The 18024-nt window shown below is 41.0% G+C and overlaps 1 protein-coding gene across 1 annotated transcript in view; it reads left to right on the top strand.

Moving 5' to 3' along the window:
* Positions 1 to 18024, top strand: part of NEXMIF (neurite extension and migration factor) — a 419265-nt gene that overhangs the window by 346055 nt on the left and 55186 nt on the right. The window contains exon 4 of the mRNA XM_040323988.1: positions 10552 to 10649. Within this exon, the coding sequence (XP_040179922.1) occupies positions 10636 to 10649 (14 nt within the window). The 5' untranslated portion in view covers positions 10552 to 10635. The remainder of the gene's footprint in view (positions 1 to 10551; positions 10650 to 18024) is intronic.

Below are 18024 nucleotides of genomic sequence, written 5' to 3'. Positions count from 1 at the left end.
TGCCCTGCTGGAGCCCCGGGATGCAAATATGCTGTTAGTTAACATCAGTTTTGAAGATCAACACTAGCGGTCACTGACAGCGTTTTAAAACCCCCTGGGAATTAAGTCTACTGCAGAACTTGCTTTTCTGGTCCTACTATTCCCCCTTTTGCTGCCTGTCACATATGGTCCCTCTGGCATAGCTAGTCATCTAGAAAGTGTGGCGACATTTGGATCTAATTTTAGGAGACATAGGCTTGTACTTCCAAACTGGACAGCCTTGCCTGAAGAAGCCCGACATGGGTGAAACATGTTGGGAAATCCACCTTACAGTGCTGTCCTGCTAATACTGTGATATACTGTACTTGCCAACTGTTTTACATTTAATACATTTTTTATTTTGTTTCTTAAAATAATAAATAAATGATTTTTAAATAATAGATTTGATATTATTTCTAAAAAATCAAAAATATCTTCCCTGTTCATCTATTCAATCCAGGGATGTGGTGCTGAAATAAAGTTGGTGTGTCCATGGTCAAAAAAACGTTTCAACCTTTGCCCTACTGACACTGTCCATTGCCCTACTGACTGACATTGTCCACTGCCCTACTAAAACTGTATACTGCTCTGCTCTACTGACTGACACCATCTACTGCACTACTGACTGATACCATTCACTTTTGAGGTAGGCTAAGTTTGTATTTTTACAGTGACATTTGTTTTAATATATTTTTCTAGTTATTTCTTACTATTTAGGCCTGGCTAGTAAATTTCTTTAAAAAATTTAATGGTGCGGAACTCCGGTGATCTTTGATCTCTTTCATGTTGTTCAGGTAGATTTCCTCCTCTTAAAGGTTGCCTACCCCTGGAATATTTTCTGAACCTGTAGTAAAAGAGGTAGAGCAGAGCCAACACAAAATAGAAAAACCTTGTGGATCCATTCTTAACTAAGAAACTGTTTAATTTGAATTGATAGGTAAATAATTCAAACTCCTTGCTAAACATTTCTGTATGTATAAGCAGCTTAAGCAGCTTAAAGTGATTGTATAGGTTAGTTTTTTATTTTATTTTTAAAACAAACATGTCATACTTACCTCCACTGTGCAGTTAGTTTTGCACAGAGTGGCCCGGAACGTCCTCTTCTGGGGTCCCACGGCATCTCTCGTGGCTCCTCCCCGCAAGAGCTAACCCTGTCTGGGAAGCTCTCTCCCGAGGGGGTTACCTTGCGAGTGCGCTCCCGTGTGATACACTCGGCGGCCATAGCCGTCAAGTGTATGACTTTGCCCTGCCCCCGGCGCACCGCGTCATTGATTTGATTAACAGCAGCAGGAACCAATGGCTGCGCTGCTATCAATCATCCAATGAAGAGCCAACTAGAGCTCCGTGAAAGCAACACCAATTTTGCGCCCAAGGAGATTCAGGGCTCAGGTAAGTAAAACGGGGGCTCGGGGGGCCAGTGACTGCAAGGTGTTTTTTCACCTTAATGCACAGGATGCATTAACCACTCTGGCAGTATTCCGGAGTCTGGCATCGCAGTATCCAGGCGGAGATTACTTACCTTGTCCCCTGGATCCTGCGATGTCTCCCCACTGTGTGATAGAGCTGTCTCCTCGCTCGATTCACACAGTGCCCGTGTGCCGTCGAGCTCTGTTTCCTGCAACGTTATGACGCACGGGGGCGGAGATTGGCACCAAATTAAAAAAAATTAAAACACAGTACACATACAGTATACTGTAATCTTACAGATTACAGTACTGTATAAAATAAATACACATCCTCTTTGTCCCTAGTGGTCTGTTCAGTGACCTGCATGCACTTTTATATAATAAAGACTGTTCTTTCTGTCTGGAAACTGTTGATTGTCCATAGCAACCAAAAAGTGTCCCTGTATGTCAAAAGTGGTTTTAGACCAGCTAAAAAAACTGCGATAATAAATTAGAATCACTTGCAGAATTGAGCAATAGCGATGTGTGGGGGAAGTTCGTCATCAAACGCTGAAAGTAATAATTTTTATTATTATTATATTATTATTATTTGTTATAATTATTTATAGTTATTTATTATATTATATTTTATGATTTTGTGTTTCAAACTTTATCATACCCGGCATGTCTACTAGACTTTTGTTTGGACAGATTTAAGTGAGTTGTTCCTAAGAATTGCATTCCTACGATATAAAACACCAAATTTCCATGCAAAATCTGAAAGAATCATACCACCAGGGAGGTTAAGGTGAAAAAACACAAAGCTTTACAAACCCTTTAATTTATTTAGCTGAAATAATTTTTCCCTTATAAGCATTGTTAAAACAGCATTGAGGCAGTCGCCACTGGAATTATGTTCAGTTGTGACACTGTAACCTTTGAGGCTATATGAACAATGATGCAGTATGTCAAGCTTGTGCAGAGAAATCTGCATTTTCTTTTTGTCTTAGTGTAATTGTAATCTTATTGTAATCCCAAAATGTTTTTAATAGTGACAGGACCAGAGCTGTTATACTGATATGATAACAGAGTCTGATGCTGAGAGTGCTCACTGGAGCAGAACACAATAGCACAGCAGGGAAGATCGCTGTACTAATGTTACATTAGATAGTTAGTACAGTGGCTCCTCCTGAGCTTTATTTTATTTTTTGTAGTAGTGTGTACCATGCTTAATTGTAATGCTTAACTGCAGCAGAGAAAAGTTAGGTAACCAACCTGTCTGTACATCGCTCATGTCTGGCTGCACATAAATACAGACCCTTTAGCTGGTAGCTGGTAACCCAACTCCAAGGTGTGCATTTTAATTGTATGCATTGCAATTTGCCTTCAATCCTATTTTAAGGGCTTATAGTTTAAATACCAAGTAATGACCTCATTGTCAGTGATCTATCAAGCATCTCCTGGAGCATTCATAAGACACATACTGTATTATAGACACTCAATTTATTTTACTACATGATCTGAATGCACAATTTATGTCTTGATTGGGTTGTAATTTTAAGGGATTTTAGACATTTTTATTGCAGAACATTTCTTTATTGGACAACTGCTAGACTGTGTACCATAGATTTTTTTCAGATACCTGCATATACTATACAATGAGTAACAAGCTTAACATGATATAGGCAAGGTTGGATCAATAGCAATTGTTGTTTTGGTGTACACAATGGTCGACGTACTACTGGTACTAGTAATGTTGTCATAGTATAATTGTTTAATTGAAATGTTAGGATTAGGGCATTAGGTTGAGTGTAACAGTGAGGTTTTTAAAGCATGCTCAGTTTAAAGGTGTAGTTTTTGCTTAGATTTAAGGTAAAGTTGAGGTTTAGAGTTAGGTCTAAAGTTTAGTTTCAAGTGTGAAGTTTGGGAGAATGACAGTTTGTTTTTTAGCAGATTTTTGAAGTAGTCATTTTAGTGCAATCAAATAAATGGTGCTGAATCTGTCTCAATTAAAAGATTTAGGCTGGTTTCCCTGCATCCAATTTGCATGACAGGAGATTGTGACCGGCTCCCTATGGATTGGGTTCACATATCTCTGTTGCGTCTTTGGCTCCGCTTCAGGACCAAATTCATGCAAAAATTCGGCCATGATTCGTTCCTGAAACGGAGAACAGGGACTCACTGGACCCCTGCTGCTTAATTATTTTTGCACTTAATGACTATTACATTACCTGTGATGAAGAAATATGTACCTTTACATGCAGTTTGTTAAAGTTTTTCCATGGAAATGATGATTCTCAGTATCCAGGATACTTCCAGTGCAGACATTAAAAAACAAACAGATAAACAGTCACCCAGCAGAGCTTATTGCTGCTCAAACCACATGTTCAGTGCTTGGCTTATCTTCCTCCAGTGCTGGTCACAGTTATTGCCAGGGGACCCTTGTTATGCATACTGATAGAGCCTTCAGATCTCTTTTGAACTGTCTGCCTGCATACTGTGTACAAAATGAATTTCATACACAGTAACCGAATCAGTGCCATCTGTGAAATGGGTATTTTCGCTCCAAGCGGAGGATATTTCTTGCATTTTATGCGAAAAATAGAATACAAAATAGAGCATTTCTTCAGATGAGCCAGTATGTCTGAAATATGATTAGGAGATAGACAGCCCAGGAATCAAGCTTCTTTGGATTTCAGCACCAATGGCTTTTCTATGATGAGGGTCAGTGTTGAGATTGACAGGGCATGCCACTGTGCTTTACGTACTAAGCTCAGCAGTGTCCTACTCCAGTATATACCACCTATGTGGATGTTTTGCAGATGTCTCTTGCCACAGCAGTGTACAAATAATCACAATGCCTTTGGTCTACTGTGCATGTTTATATGTTTGCATATGTGCCTGCATACTCATGAGTATTAGAATAATAAAACTAGTGAATATTCATGGCAGATCAAGACCAATGGGTCTTTCTAGTGTTTTCCAGTATAGTCATCAAGGGGTTTATTTACAAAAACTGGAGAATGCAAAATCAGGCTAATTTCTGCATAGAAACCAATCAGCTTCCAACCTCTAAGCTAAGCGGAGTTCTACCCAAAAGTGGAACTTCCACTTTAAGGGCTCCTCCCCAACTCCTGTTTGTGAAACTGAGCTTTTGGGGACGAGGGGGTTGCAGGTTTCGATTTTGACAGGTACCTGCTCTCACTTCTGTTCCAGTCACCTTAGGCGATCAGAAGCGGAAGTTCTCCTTCCTGAAGTCTTCTGGGGTACATGACAGGTCCTAGAAGACTTCAGGACCAGTTACAGAGTGCAGCGCCGCTCATGCATGCGCAGTGGGCACCCGGCTGTGAAGCTGCAAGTTGTTACAGCCGGGTGCCCATAGTAGAGACGCTGGCGAGGACATGGGGAGAACATGGCTGTAGTGAGTGCACTACTGGATTGTGGGACCGGTAAGTGTGTGTTTATTATAAATCAGCAACTACAGTTTATGTAGCTGCTGACTTTTAATAAACAAACAAATGATGGGAACTCTGCTTTAAGCTTTGGCAATAAAACCTGCAAGCTGATTGGTTTCTATGCAGAAGTGAGCCTGATTTTGTTTTCTCCAACATTGGTAAATAAACCTCTAATGGTCTAAGTTACCAAAGGACACCAAATGGCATCAGTGAAAGATATTTTCATGACCATGCACACTTAGATTAACCAAAACAAGTATGTTCGTAGATAAGGGAAAGAGAGAGGAAGAAGAGAAAGAGAATATCAAATTTTATTTTGCGGGGGGAGGGATATTAAATTTGGCTGAAAAAAAAATAACACATCCAATCATTATTTTCCTAATAATAGTCAAATAAAAATATTTTTGGTACCAATAGACACAGTGATCCCCACATGATATGACCAATACTATTTAGCAGGGCTGTGGAGTCGGTAGATAAATGTTCAGACTCCGACTCCTCATTTTTTTGTACTTCCGACTCCGACTCCCCGACTCCGACTCCTCTGTATTAGTATGCGAATGTATTTTATACATTCCTTGAGGGAAAGAAACGCAACCTAACACAGGACTACTGGCTGGGAAGCCAACAGTCTACTGTATTGCACAGTTTAAGCAAAAGACAAACACAATGAAAACAATCAAGTGGCTGGATAGTAGCAGCAGGCATAAACATCAGGAACAGGATCTTTACCAATTCAAAAATACAAACCACATTATTTGGTTGTTTTAGAACAAAAACAAAGCTTATCTATAATGAACCAAAAACAAAATCTGTAAAACCTAGAAATGGTTTATATTAATCTTGAAATGTAGTTATAGGCTTAGCAAATGCAAATCAATTCAATGTAGAGTTCTAAGGAAGAGAATTGCCTCTGCCAGATCCTCTTTCATAGAGGCTCTTAAAGCGGTGGTTCCCCCTAAAACAAATTTCTAACAATACATTCGTAAGACTGCTTACACTGCGGGTAGGCTGGCTTTTGTTTTGTTTTTTTAGTACATACCTCGATATCGCCGTTTCGTCCCTTGGCGGTGGGCGTTCCTAGTTGATTGACGTTCCTCCGACAGGCGCATACTGCGCGTCACGACTTTCCAACAGACGCCGAACGTCATTGCGCAGGCGCCGTATAGAGTCGGCTCTATACGGCACCTGCGCAGCGACGTTCGGCTTCTTTCGGAAAGTCGTGACGTCACGTATGTGCCCGTCGGAGGAACGTCAATCAACTAGGAACGCCCACCGCCAAGGGACGAAACGGCGATATCGAGGTATGTACTAAAAAAACAAAACAAAAGCCAGCCTACCCGCAGTGTAAGCAGTCTTACGAATGTATTGTTAGAAATTTGTTTTAGGGGGAACCACCCCTTTAAGTCAGACTTTATTATTTTTAGGGCTGAAAATAATCTTTCGACACTGACTTGGGTAGGTGGCATTGCAGTAACTATTCTGGCCACATCACTAACGATCTCTGGATAAACAAGGATGGCTTCTTCAACAGTAAGTTTTGATGAGCGATCATACTCTTCAACTTCTTTTAGTGCTTTATAAAACTCCTGTTGGAATTTTTTTATTTGGACACTTACTGGTTCTCTAACATGCGTTCCCTGTAAAAGCAGAACACAACACTATGGAAAGTATAAGTATTGCAGCTCCTAATTGTGCGTTGCGTGCCATATAGTGAAGCACATGAAAAGCATGCTTCTTCACGGTCACTTAACGTGTTCGTTTTGCGGTTACGTGAGGCACTGCATGCATTGGTCTTTATTCTTACAGTAGAGAAGTCATTAATTATAACTTTTTGTGAATTGGGACATTTAAACTTGCTTTTTTTTTTTTTTTATTCCAATCTAAATTTAGTAGGAGTCGGAGTCGGTGCATTGTTGGCCGACTCCGACTCCGACTCCAGGTACCCAAAATTTCCCCCGACTCCTCGACTCCGACTCCGACTCCGACTCCACAGCCCTGCTATTTAGAACAGGTTTAGCATTTCTCTATGGACCTAATGGTGTTCTTAGGCATTAGATAATTAATGTCTGATAACTTGTGTATGACAGGATTTTAAAGAATAGGTTAACGCAACAATTCATGTTCCTGATATGTGCCTGCTGTACTATGTACTTGCTTGAAAAAGTATCCTGTTCTTGTTGTATTGCTTCCTTTGTGTGAAAAACCTGGTGTTGCTGCCAGTCCTCCTGATCTCCAATTTCAATAATTTATAAAAAAGGGAAAAGGGTATCTATAATGTATTTTATATAAACACACAAAAGTGTTGCCTTTCATTTCTATTTTAAACTGAATGGGTTCACATATACTTTAAAGTGATTGTATGGGTTTATTACATGTTATATTTACCTCCACTGTGCACAGAGTGGTCCCGATCCTGCTATCCTCAGCTCCCTCAGCGGCTCTCGCAGCTCCTCCCCGCAGTAGTTAACCCCCTCTCTGGGAAGCTCTATCCCAAGGGGGTAAGCTTGCGGGCACGCCCCCTGTCATACACGACAGACTGTGTCTATGAGTGCAGCGTCCAAAGACACAGAGTGTATGGCTAGGTTACGCCCCCCGGCGGACATGTCATTGGATGTGATTGACAGCAGCGCGAGCTAATGGCTGCGCTGCTATCAATCTATCCAATCCAGCCAATCAACGGCCAGACTCCATGGAGAAGAGGACGCTGGGGGATGGGCACAGCAGGTGAACGGGCTCAGGTAAGTAAACGGGGGCCGTCATTGCCAGGTGTTTTTTCACCTTAATGCATAGGATGCATTAAGGTGAAAAAACACGAACCTTTATAACCTCTTTAATGTTTATTTTTCTGTGGGGCACTGTGAAGCATGCTGCTGCATCTTTAGACAAGTGATCAATAAACTGTGTTTTATACTTTTCTCCAACGGCTAAACATCCTCTTCTTAAAACTCATGATCATAGATTACTTATAGCTTATAGACATATACAGTAAGACCCCATTCACACCTGAGCGACAAAACGCCGGACGCCGGACGCTTCTGTCGCTCGAGGGGAGAATTCCCATTGCTGTCTATGGAGATGGTTCACATCTCATAGACGCCGAACGCCTGTCGCCTGAAAAAAAGTCCCGGACCCTTTTTTTCAGGCGACATAGGTGTTTTCCCATTGACAGCAATGGGAAGACTTTGAGAAAAAAAAAAGTGAAAGTTTTGTACTCGCGGGAAAATACGCCGCTACACGCGAACGCGGCTGTCGCTCAGATGTGAATGCAGCCTTAGTGTATGGAGTGGCAACAATGGAAAGAATCCCTAATTGCATTGGGTTGTCTTGTAATCTACAACCAGTCTTATGTTTGTGCAATTCATTTTATCTTTACCTCCTTTGGGTGTTTCCTTCAAGTATGGCTCTTTTAGTAACATGTTTTCTTTTTGCTTTTAATATTTTCTTGTTCAATCTCCTTATATTGCTACTCTTCCACTATATTAAATCTAATATATTTTTACTGACTACATCATCCCTCCCCCTTTTTTCTTTTTATTTCTTAAAGCTATACATTTTATGATCCTCATATACTAATCTGTAGAGGACACACTGGCAGAGTAATTGCTGCTAGCTTTGTAGTATCTATATGCTAAACAGCTGCACAGGCTAATTAGAGCAATGGGTTATGTTCCAAACGTCTGTTGCTGCAGACATTTGGTCAATAGAACATCAGAATAAGAACATTATGAGTTACCTAAAAGTGATTTATTTTAATTGATTCTCAATCATTTTTTTTTTTTTTTTTTTTATAAGTGTATTTTGTGCGTGTACTCGAGAGAGGAGCCGGACTGCAGGAGTTGGGAGTAGGCAGGCCTCCCCCAGAGGCAATCTGCCATCTTTCTCCATGCCCCGGGTGGCAATAGCGGGTGTGTGAGGGGGTCCTCCCACACAGCCCGCCCTACCTGCTCCGCTTTGAAGCCCAACGGGGCAGAGGGACTCCCTATAAGGGAGTGAGAGGATTAGCCCGCTCAACCAGCCCCATTAGTCCTTCGCCTCTCTTTTAGAGACCGCGTGGTCAAAGTGCGTGTGTTAACCCAATTTAGAGTGCGTGTGTAGGTGTGGTGGTTTTTTGTGGGAGGGGGGTGGGCATACTAAGCACAGGCTTACCTTGCATAGCACACCCACCGGGAGCCGGGCTGAGACCACCAAACTCAATTCACATGAAGCCGAGACCGGGATCCGAACCTCTAGCTGCAGAGGTGAATGGCTTGTCAGCACAGTGCCAATCGCGTTGAGCCACCGCAGCTCCGATTCTCAATCATTTTGATTCCGGTGAAAATAGCTGTGAAATAAAAAAAAAACCAGATTATTGTCTTATTGCCTCATTTACAGTTATTCCGCCCTGCAGTCAGGAATAATGGTCCATGTTATGCTGTACTACATTTAAATCAAATACTTCATAACTGCAGCGTCATGTTATTCTTAAGATATATCTCTTTGATATGCTTCAATATGATAAATACTGTATATAAAGCATTGGTACCAAGAGAGTTCATGGTGTACCTGGCAAGAAAGCATGCTTGGGCAGGGCACAGTTGGAATGGGCTTTATCATGTGCTCACACCAGGTAGGATTTAATGCGGTGCTATTTAAAGCCCAACTTTAGATACAATTTAGCCAAGGTTCACATTAATGCAATTTGACACGTCAAATCACATGCCAAAATCGGCGGCTATTGCCAGCAATAGCACCGCCCAAATCAGTGCGGTACTGCTCCGATTCCCAAAAGTTGTTTCTGTACAACTTTTGGCAACTTTGGGTGCGATTTCAGTTGACATCTGTCAGGAACCCACACAGATGTCTCTGAAATTGCCCCCAAAGTCAGACTGACATGCGGGTGTGAAATTGTGTGCGTTCAACTGAACTTGCACGATTTCAATCTCGCAGCAGTGTGAACCTAGGCTAAGTACTGCTTCTGAGAGATTTGTAATGATTTGATATGACTTCAGTGCTACTTCAGCGAGAGGGGCTGTCCATGTCCATGTCAAAGGGATGAACAGCGATGTTATGAACAAAAGTTTAACTAGCAATAGGTTTATATTTAACAAATAGTGCTGATATAGACACAGGTACAATTTGCATTAAAGTTTATGGCAGTGAAATCATGCTGAAGTCCTGAAAAAGTTATACATGCATACAACTACTTCTCAAATTGCATCACATGAAATCCTTCCAATTAAGACACTGCCATAGAAACACATTAGGTACTACTTCAGGTACGATTTGTAAATCGCATGTCATACTTGAAGATGTACCGGTGTAACCAGAGGCTTAACGGAGGCCCATGTTATTTTTCTTAAGATAGACCCACTTCACGTGCAAAACCTTTGGTAAAAATTATAATAAACCATGTTGTTTTTTTTTTTACTTTGATTCCTGTACAGTATTGTTAGTTTTAATCCCAATTTCTAATTGGTCTTGAGAATTGATGTACAGGGCTTGACTTAATAAAGGTTATGTCCATCTCATCCTAATCTGCTTGCCATTACTTTGTGTCCTTTGCTGCCTTGATTTTGATATATGATGCCAGCTTTACACTTCTAACTTCCTCAAAGCTATATGTGCTACTTAATACAGGAAATTGATTTATAGAGACACAGTTAATTGAAGAAAAGCCTTGATTTATTTTAACTTATCTTGGTTTCCCAAAGGTGTTGAAGGATGCAGGATGCCAATACTCCGTGCTCATCAAGCAACCAGAAGATCACTCCTGAAGACCCTGAGATAAGGAGGGAATGCACTGTTCAAGGTGAAATATGTTATTAATATAATTTGTGTAATATCATATGTACATTTGTTTGCATACAATATCCCACTTTGCTGTGCTTTCAAGAGGAACCTTTGTTAAGACAAACATCATTAGTTAACTTTTACATTTATTCATAATATAGAATTACTTTTAAAATTACAAAAATACTTATAAAATTACACAATAAATAGATAATGAGGTTATGCATTGGTTCTGAGCAGATAAGTTGATTTGCACTGAATGGCATGCATGTGTAAATAGGTTTTCTAATGGATAAACCTGTGTACATTGGGCAGGGTTTTCTATACGCTCAAGAGTGACAGGTTTCAAATTGTTGTGTGTCATACTGGACTGGATTAGTGCTTCTTCTGCCTAAATAATTTTGTTTCCCAGGGAGTAGCTAGTTATGAGGCTATGTATTAATGATTGTTGAATTTTGTCTGGGATTTGCTTTTAACATTGTACTAAAATGCTAAATGCTATGACTAAGGCAGTGCAGAAAGCACTGTTTATGTCTAAAGTACATTGTAACCCAGTCAACAAATAGCACATTTTTTATTTGCTTTCTATGTGTCATTTTACTTTGCACATCAGTTTTGCTCATTACATTGGCTCAATAATTAAGCTAAAGTGTCTAATGAACACTATCCATTTATAATATATAAAATATTATGAGACCATCATTTCACTTCTGCATCATGTTTCGGGTTCCAGGAGTGACATGAAGACTACAACTCGTCTTTGTTTCTCAGTCTTTCTAAAGCAGATGATCTAGCCTCATCTTTTGCCTCTCAGGATACACTGAAGGTAATAAAAGTAGACATGATCATTTGATGTGTTTCTGTTTACCATATGCAGCCAAGAGAGTAGGAGACAGAATGGAAGACTTTCGATCATCAGATAGTGTAATGTGTTGCATCGAAAGTTTAAAATTGCTGATAAATATTGGCTTAGGAGGCATCTGAAACACAAATGGCACTGCTTATCTTAATAATTTCACCCAATAAATGACCTTTTGACAAACACCAGCTCAACTAGAGCACTAGTAGTTGTTTCTGTTTTCTGTAACTGACATGCATAAATAATTTTTAGCAGCAGTCCCCAACCATTGGCTTGGGAACCACAGGTAGATCTTAGGTTCCTTTGATATGGATCTTACTTTCTACATGGAAGCTCAGTATCTATCTGTCTGTTTTATTATGGTTAGCACAGGCTGTTTTTTAAACATTTGTAGAGGTTATTTTAATTAATTTCTAAAAACTGTAGAAAAGAAATAGGGCAACCAAAAATGGGTGCGTGTACACAGTTTTCAAGAGACTAAAATTAATTAATTATTAAACCTGATTGGTCACATTTTTCTTATTGATTTCTTTTTCTCTGGAGTACTTTTTTTTCTATAAATAAGTCCCTTTAATGTTGCTCACCACCAATTGTGGTACCCAAATGTGGCTGATAAATCTTGTGGAATTTTGATATTTTATTTTATGGTTCCAAAAATGCAATATTTGCTTTTGCATGATAAAATTTATGACACACAGGGTTACATTTTTCAATGTGCACTGGCATAAACAATAACCCTCTCTATTCCAGCTATCCAAGAATAAAACTCACCCACACAAAGCCTTCATAATATATCACCTTTGACATTATCTGCATATGCCTGGGTAATCTAAAATTGTCTAGATAATGATGACACCATCCACATTTATGAAATTACCTTTAACTAATTTGTTTCAGATAAATAAATACATCTACTTAGAACAGAGAGTGGTCACTGTTTACAGCTGCAGTCAAGCATAGTAAATGATTTTAGCGTGTAAAAGCAGGGTGGTGGGCTGTAAGAAATACATCATTAGACTAGCTAATGCATAAATAGATGGCTTGTCACTGCACACAAATAAGGGGTATTTCTCCTTTAATATACTCCTGCAATTTAGCTGCACATTTAGTCAATTCCACACCATTTCACTGTCATTAGTTTACTAAACTATACATGTGACAGATAATTTAACATTACCCTTAAAACCATTTATTTGTTGGCCTTCAGTTCAGCCTTCAGGGGTTTAGTCTAGAACCAAAAATGGCATTTAGTCTGTCAAAGTGAATTAGGGCAAGATAAATAACTGGCCGTGTGACTTTTTGTAGAACCTTTGAGCAGTTGTATATACCTGTATATGTGTGAGTGTGTGTATATATATATATATTACAATTGTGATAGGGCACATAAGCACATATACCTGATTTTTTTCCCCCTTACTAACAAGAGTTATAGGCCTTTAAAGCTATGGCGTAATATCTTGAACTAATGTACTACTGCTGCTTGCTACAACTATACACATACAATGTTCAGATTTCTTTATTGATTTTTATCACTGGATAACTGGTGAGTGGCTCAGCTTGTCACATGCTAAAAGGTTTCAAGGACAAACCTTGTTTGTTTCCTGGCTGTTGAGATCTCGCTTCCTGACTGCTGAGAACATATTTTCTTTGCCAGGCAACTCCACAAAAGAATGAAGGCTGCATGTGCATTACATACAGTATCTCACAAAAGTGAGTAAACCCCTCACATTTTTGTAAATATTTTATTACATCTTTTCATGTGACAACACTGAAGAAATTACACTTTGCTACAATGTAAAGTGGTGAGTGTACAAATTGTATAATAGTGTAAATATGCTGTCCCCTCAAAATAACTCAACACACAGCCATTAATGTCTAAACCGCTGGCAACATAAGTGAGTACACCTTTAAGTGTAAATGTCCAAAATGGGCTTAAAATGTAAATATTTTGTGTGGCCGCCATTATTTTCCAGCACTGCCTTGACCCTCTTGTTCATGGAGTTCACCAGAGCTTCACAGGTTGCCACTGGAGTCTTCTACTCCTCCATGATGAAATCACGGAGCTGGTGGATGTTAGAGACCTTGCGCTCATCCACCTTTCGTTTGAGGCTGCCCCACAGATGCTTAATAGGGTTTAGATCTGGAGACATGCTTGGCCAGTCCATCATCTTTAACCTCTGCTTCTTTAACAAGGCAGTCGTCGTCTTGGAGGTGTGCTTGGGCTCATTATCATGTTGGAATACTGCCCTGCATTTTCTTGGGGCCTGATAACATTGATAGTTCTTCCTGGCAGCAGTCATCTTGCGGTGGCCTGACCTACTTGGGCTTTAGGGGGGCAGGAATGTAGCAGATGTTTTCTTAGAGCCATACAGCGGTGGCCATCCTAGCTACCACTGGTTTCATATTAGATCACTTTCAGATCAGCAGCTTTCTCTGGGCTTCCTGTTTTCTCAGGTGCATTCTGCAGGTGGGCTCCTCAGTCTGCTCCTCCTGCAGTGGGACTGTTTCTCTTCTCCAGTGGCTGAGCGGCAGTGAGTCCTGAGAAGTATCCCTCCTCTCTGCTGGCCTTGTGCCTGGTGGTAACTTTGTATCTGATGAGCTTCCCTGGCAGTGCTTTCTTGGTGGGTTTCCTTCCTTCATGGAGTCTCAGGATCACACCTCCTTCTTCCTCAGGGTAAGGTTACTAGGCATAGTGGGTGATGTACAAGATAGGAAAATGGGCTCCAGTCACGTTTATGATTGAACAAAGAGAAGTTTATTTCTCAAAAGCAGAAAAATGCGGGAGAGAGGGGATAGGGCACAGGACACCCTTAGTCAAAAATAGTAACGATCAGCAGACAGGCAGACTCCTTAGACAAACAGGTGAGATAAGGCAGACAGCAGTACAGGAAAATTGCCTAGAGTAGAGTAGTCTCCTATAGTAACCAAACTTTACTCACAGCATCGTACAGAATACTCTTTGGTAAGTTCTCTCTTGAAACTCTCCCAGCCACCTCATGGGTCCTCAGTCCATAAAGACTCACCTCTGGTGCTTCTCTAGAACTCCATCCCTCTCAGCATTTTTTACAGATATTGAGCAGGCTCTCCTCTGTAAAACTTAAATGCCTGAATAGGCCCCAAACAGACCTAGCAGTCAGGGGAGCTCCTGTATAGGCCTCAGGCTTCAGGTCTAGCAGCCAGGAGCTGTTCCACACACACCCACCCAGACCTCAGTCTGGGTATAGAAGATCTAGACCACCTGACACTCCAAATAAATACCTTCTCCCAACATTCATAGTGGTGGCCAGTCTAATTGGCTGAGAAAGGTATGTTTGTTCATAACGTGACTTCACTGTAACTCATCATACTAATGTCATGGTGACAGTGCCACCTACTGACAAAACAGGATTAGGAGGAAGCCCATTTGATCCATAAAAACTACAAATTAGCCAGGCTAGCTACCACCCAGCATAGCTAAATTTACTGTTAGCCCTGTTTTAGGATGAGGGGGCTACAATTCCAAAGATCTGCAGGCCCTGAATTGGTTTGTGAGGGTACAGAAGTTCTATGTCGAATCTGTCCAGTCTGTGGTGACCAACCTCTATCAGGGGGATTTTCAGGCCTCTAAAGACATCAAGGATACTTACCTGTACATTGTTATTTGTGCCGGGCACCAACCTATGCTTTGTGGTAGGAGAGGCACATTATTAGCTTGTGACCCTGCCCTTAGGTCTCACATCCACTTGTTGGGTCTAAACTAAGGTGCTGACTCCAGTTCTGGCCTTGACAATTCATACTATGCAAGAGTTCTGGTGTATCCTGAACATCCAGAATTCTGCTCTGGCCTTTGACCAGAAAGCTGGAATTACTGGGTCTAACTCTCGATTCAGCGCAGGCCAAGGCATTCCTTCCAATGGACAAGATCCAAAACCATCAGTCTGTGGTTTGACTACTGCTGTCCATTAGGCTGTCCTCTTTCTACTCTTGCATGCAGGTTCTGAGCCTAATGCCGCATACAGACGATCGTTTTTTGTGATGAAAAAAAATGACGTTTTTGAAAACGTCATTTAAAATGATAGTGTGTGGGGAAAATGTCGTTTTATGTCTTCAGAAAAACGACCAAAAAAAAATTCGAACATGCTCGAATTTTTTGTGTCGTTTTTCAAAATGTCATTTTTTGTGTCAATGAAAATGATAGTGTGTGGGCAAAACGACGTTTTTAAACCCGCACATGCCCAGAAGCAAGTTTTGAGACGGGAGGTAAAACTACCATTCATAATGGAGTAAGCACATTCATCACGCTTTAACAGACAAAAAAGCACGAATCATCTTTTACTAACAAGTAACCAGCTAAAAGCAGCCTCAAGGCGAATAGAACTTCCCCTTTAGAGTGCCGTCACTTTGTTCATCATTTTTCAAAACGATGGTGTGTATGCTCCATCGTTTTTGAAAATGAAGTTTCAAAAATGTCGTTTTTTTTCATCACTTCAAACGTCATTTTTTTTTCATCACAAAAAACGACCGTCTGTATGGGGCATTAGGGTTGTAACATATTGTAAGTTTAATTATATATATATAATAATAAAATATATATTTTACTACAAGGTATCTACATTTGAGGCGATCCTGTAAGCAGTTTTCCACACAAGGGCCCTACAGAAGGAAACATCCTTGGATGCCGAGATCCGCTTAGTTCAAAAGAACAGAGTATTGATGATTTGGTTGCTTTAGTCTCCTGGCCTTCAGGAGGGGAAGTCATATCTTCTTTTATATTGGACAGTGCTCATGATGGATGCCAGCCTGTCTGCCTGGGGGGCGAGTTCTGGGGTCAAGCTTGGCCCAGGGTTGCTGGATACCAGTCTAGACTGCAGATTTGTGTTTGTGAAACTCTTACCTCCTTGCTACAGTGGTTTTGCTAGATCTATGATTTGATTCACATATGCTGCTGTCTTGCCTGTTCACCTATGGGTGTCGCCTGCTCTACTGTGGATTTATATCCTTTTCCCTTCTATCACCTCATGGGTCACCTCCCAGTCTATGTCTCTTATATAAACAAAATCAGTGCAGCTGTATATATTCCCCGTTACCATTTCTGATTAAAGTCAAGTCCTGTTTATATGACACACAGTGTTTGGGTCTAATTGTTTGGCTTCCATGAGGCTTTTTGAGTACCTGGGCATGGCGGAACGGAAGAATTTTGGCACATAAGGTCATGTAACTAGTCAGTAATAAAGGTGATAGCAAGTGATAGAGTTGAAGGAAGACAGATGGTCCTTCATGGGTTGTGTAAGCAACTTCCTGGTTCTTGTAGCTCCTGTTTGCCTGTTGTTAGAATTTTGTATATTCAGTGTCTGACTTCCATGTACCAACCCCGGCTTTGTCTTCCATTTGTGCTTTTCTTAAGCTTGCTACAAGTCCATCCCCATCATCGGGGGCAGTGTTGAAGAGGCAGCCTGGGGCTTAGACTTAGTACCCTGGGGAACCCCAGGTTGGCATTCTAAAGCTCACTGCCACTGAAACCTGACACTCTGGTTTGGGCCATTAGGCTATGCCTGGAACAGTGGACAGAGCTTTTTTTTCTTCAGGATTCAGTCGTATAATGCCACAGCGGTGGCCTATGTCAACCACCAAAGGCAGGAGTGTGGCAGTGGCGCTGGAGGCTTCACGCATCCTCAAGTGGGTAGAACGTCATGTGATGGCTTTGTATGCTGTGCACATTCCAGACATGGAAAATTGGCAGACAGACTATCTCAGCCATCCGATGTTGGATCAAGGACAGTGGTCTCTGAATCTGGACATGTTTCATCAGGTTTGTCTGTGGTGGGGCACTCAGAATGTGGACCTTCTAGCTTCAACAGGAAAGGTACCAAAGGGTTGGAGCAAGGGTGGGGATCCCTTGGCAGATGCAGCAAATGCCTATGTAGGATAGAGGTCAAAGGGATTTCAGTCATTCTGGTGGCTCCAGATTATGCTTCTTCAATCCTAGACTGCTCTTACCTTCCCTTCACAGTTGTATTCTACAGTTGGAAATGTGAGAGTATCAGAAGGCAGTAATACTGTAGTGAGTTAGAAAATCAGCTGACTTTCAGAGGGTAAATAAAAAGGTAAAGGTTGCATTTTAGAACTGCTTGTTGGGCCGAGCTCAGACAGATATTTTTCCTGCAAACAATGAAGGCAGGAGCCCTGCTGAGACATTTAGGCACAGACTGTCATCAATAATTTCATCATTATAAAATTAAATTAGTCAGCTGTGTGACAGTGTTTAAACTATAAGGCCCCTTTCACACGGACGGATAGAATGGTGCTTTTAGCTGCGAATTTTACCGCAGCTAGAAGCACACAATGCTTTCCTATGACACCATTCACACACTACGGTTACCTGCGGTTTTGTTACCTGCGGTTTTGTGCGGATAGAAAAAATAGAGCTGGATGCGTTCAGCTGCGAAATCCCACAGCTATCGGCACATAACCGCAGGTAATCACAGCTGCGTTTGGTATAAATCTTGAGGGGGAACTCCACATCCACGCCAAATTTCAAATAAAAAAACGGCATTCC

The sequence above is a fragment of the Rana temporaria genome, chromosome 9 (genome assembly GCF_905171775.1).
Source record: "Rana temporaria chromosome 9, aRanTem1.1, whole genome shotgun sequence".
NCBI lineage: Eukaryota > Metazoa > Chordata > Amphibia > Anura > Ranidae > Rana > Rana temporaria.
This window is presented reverse-complemented; position numbering and strand designations above follow the sequence as displayed.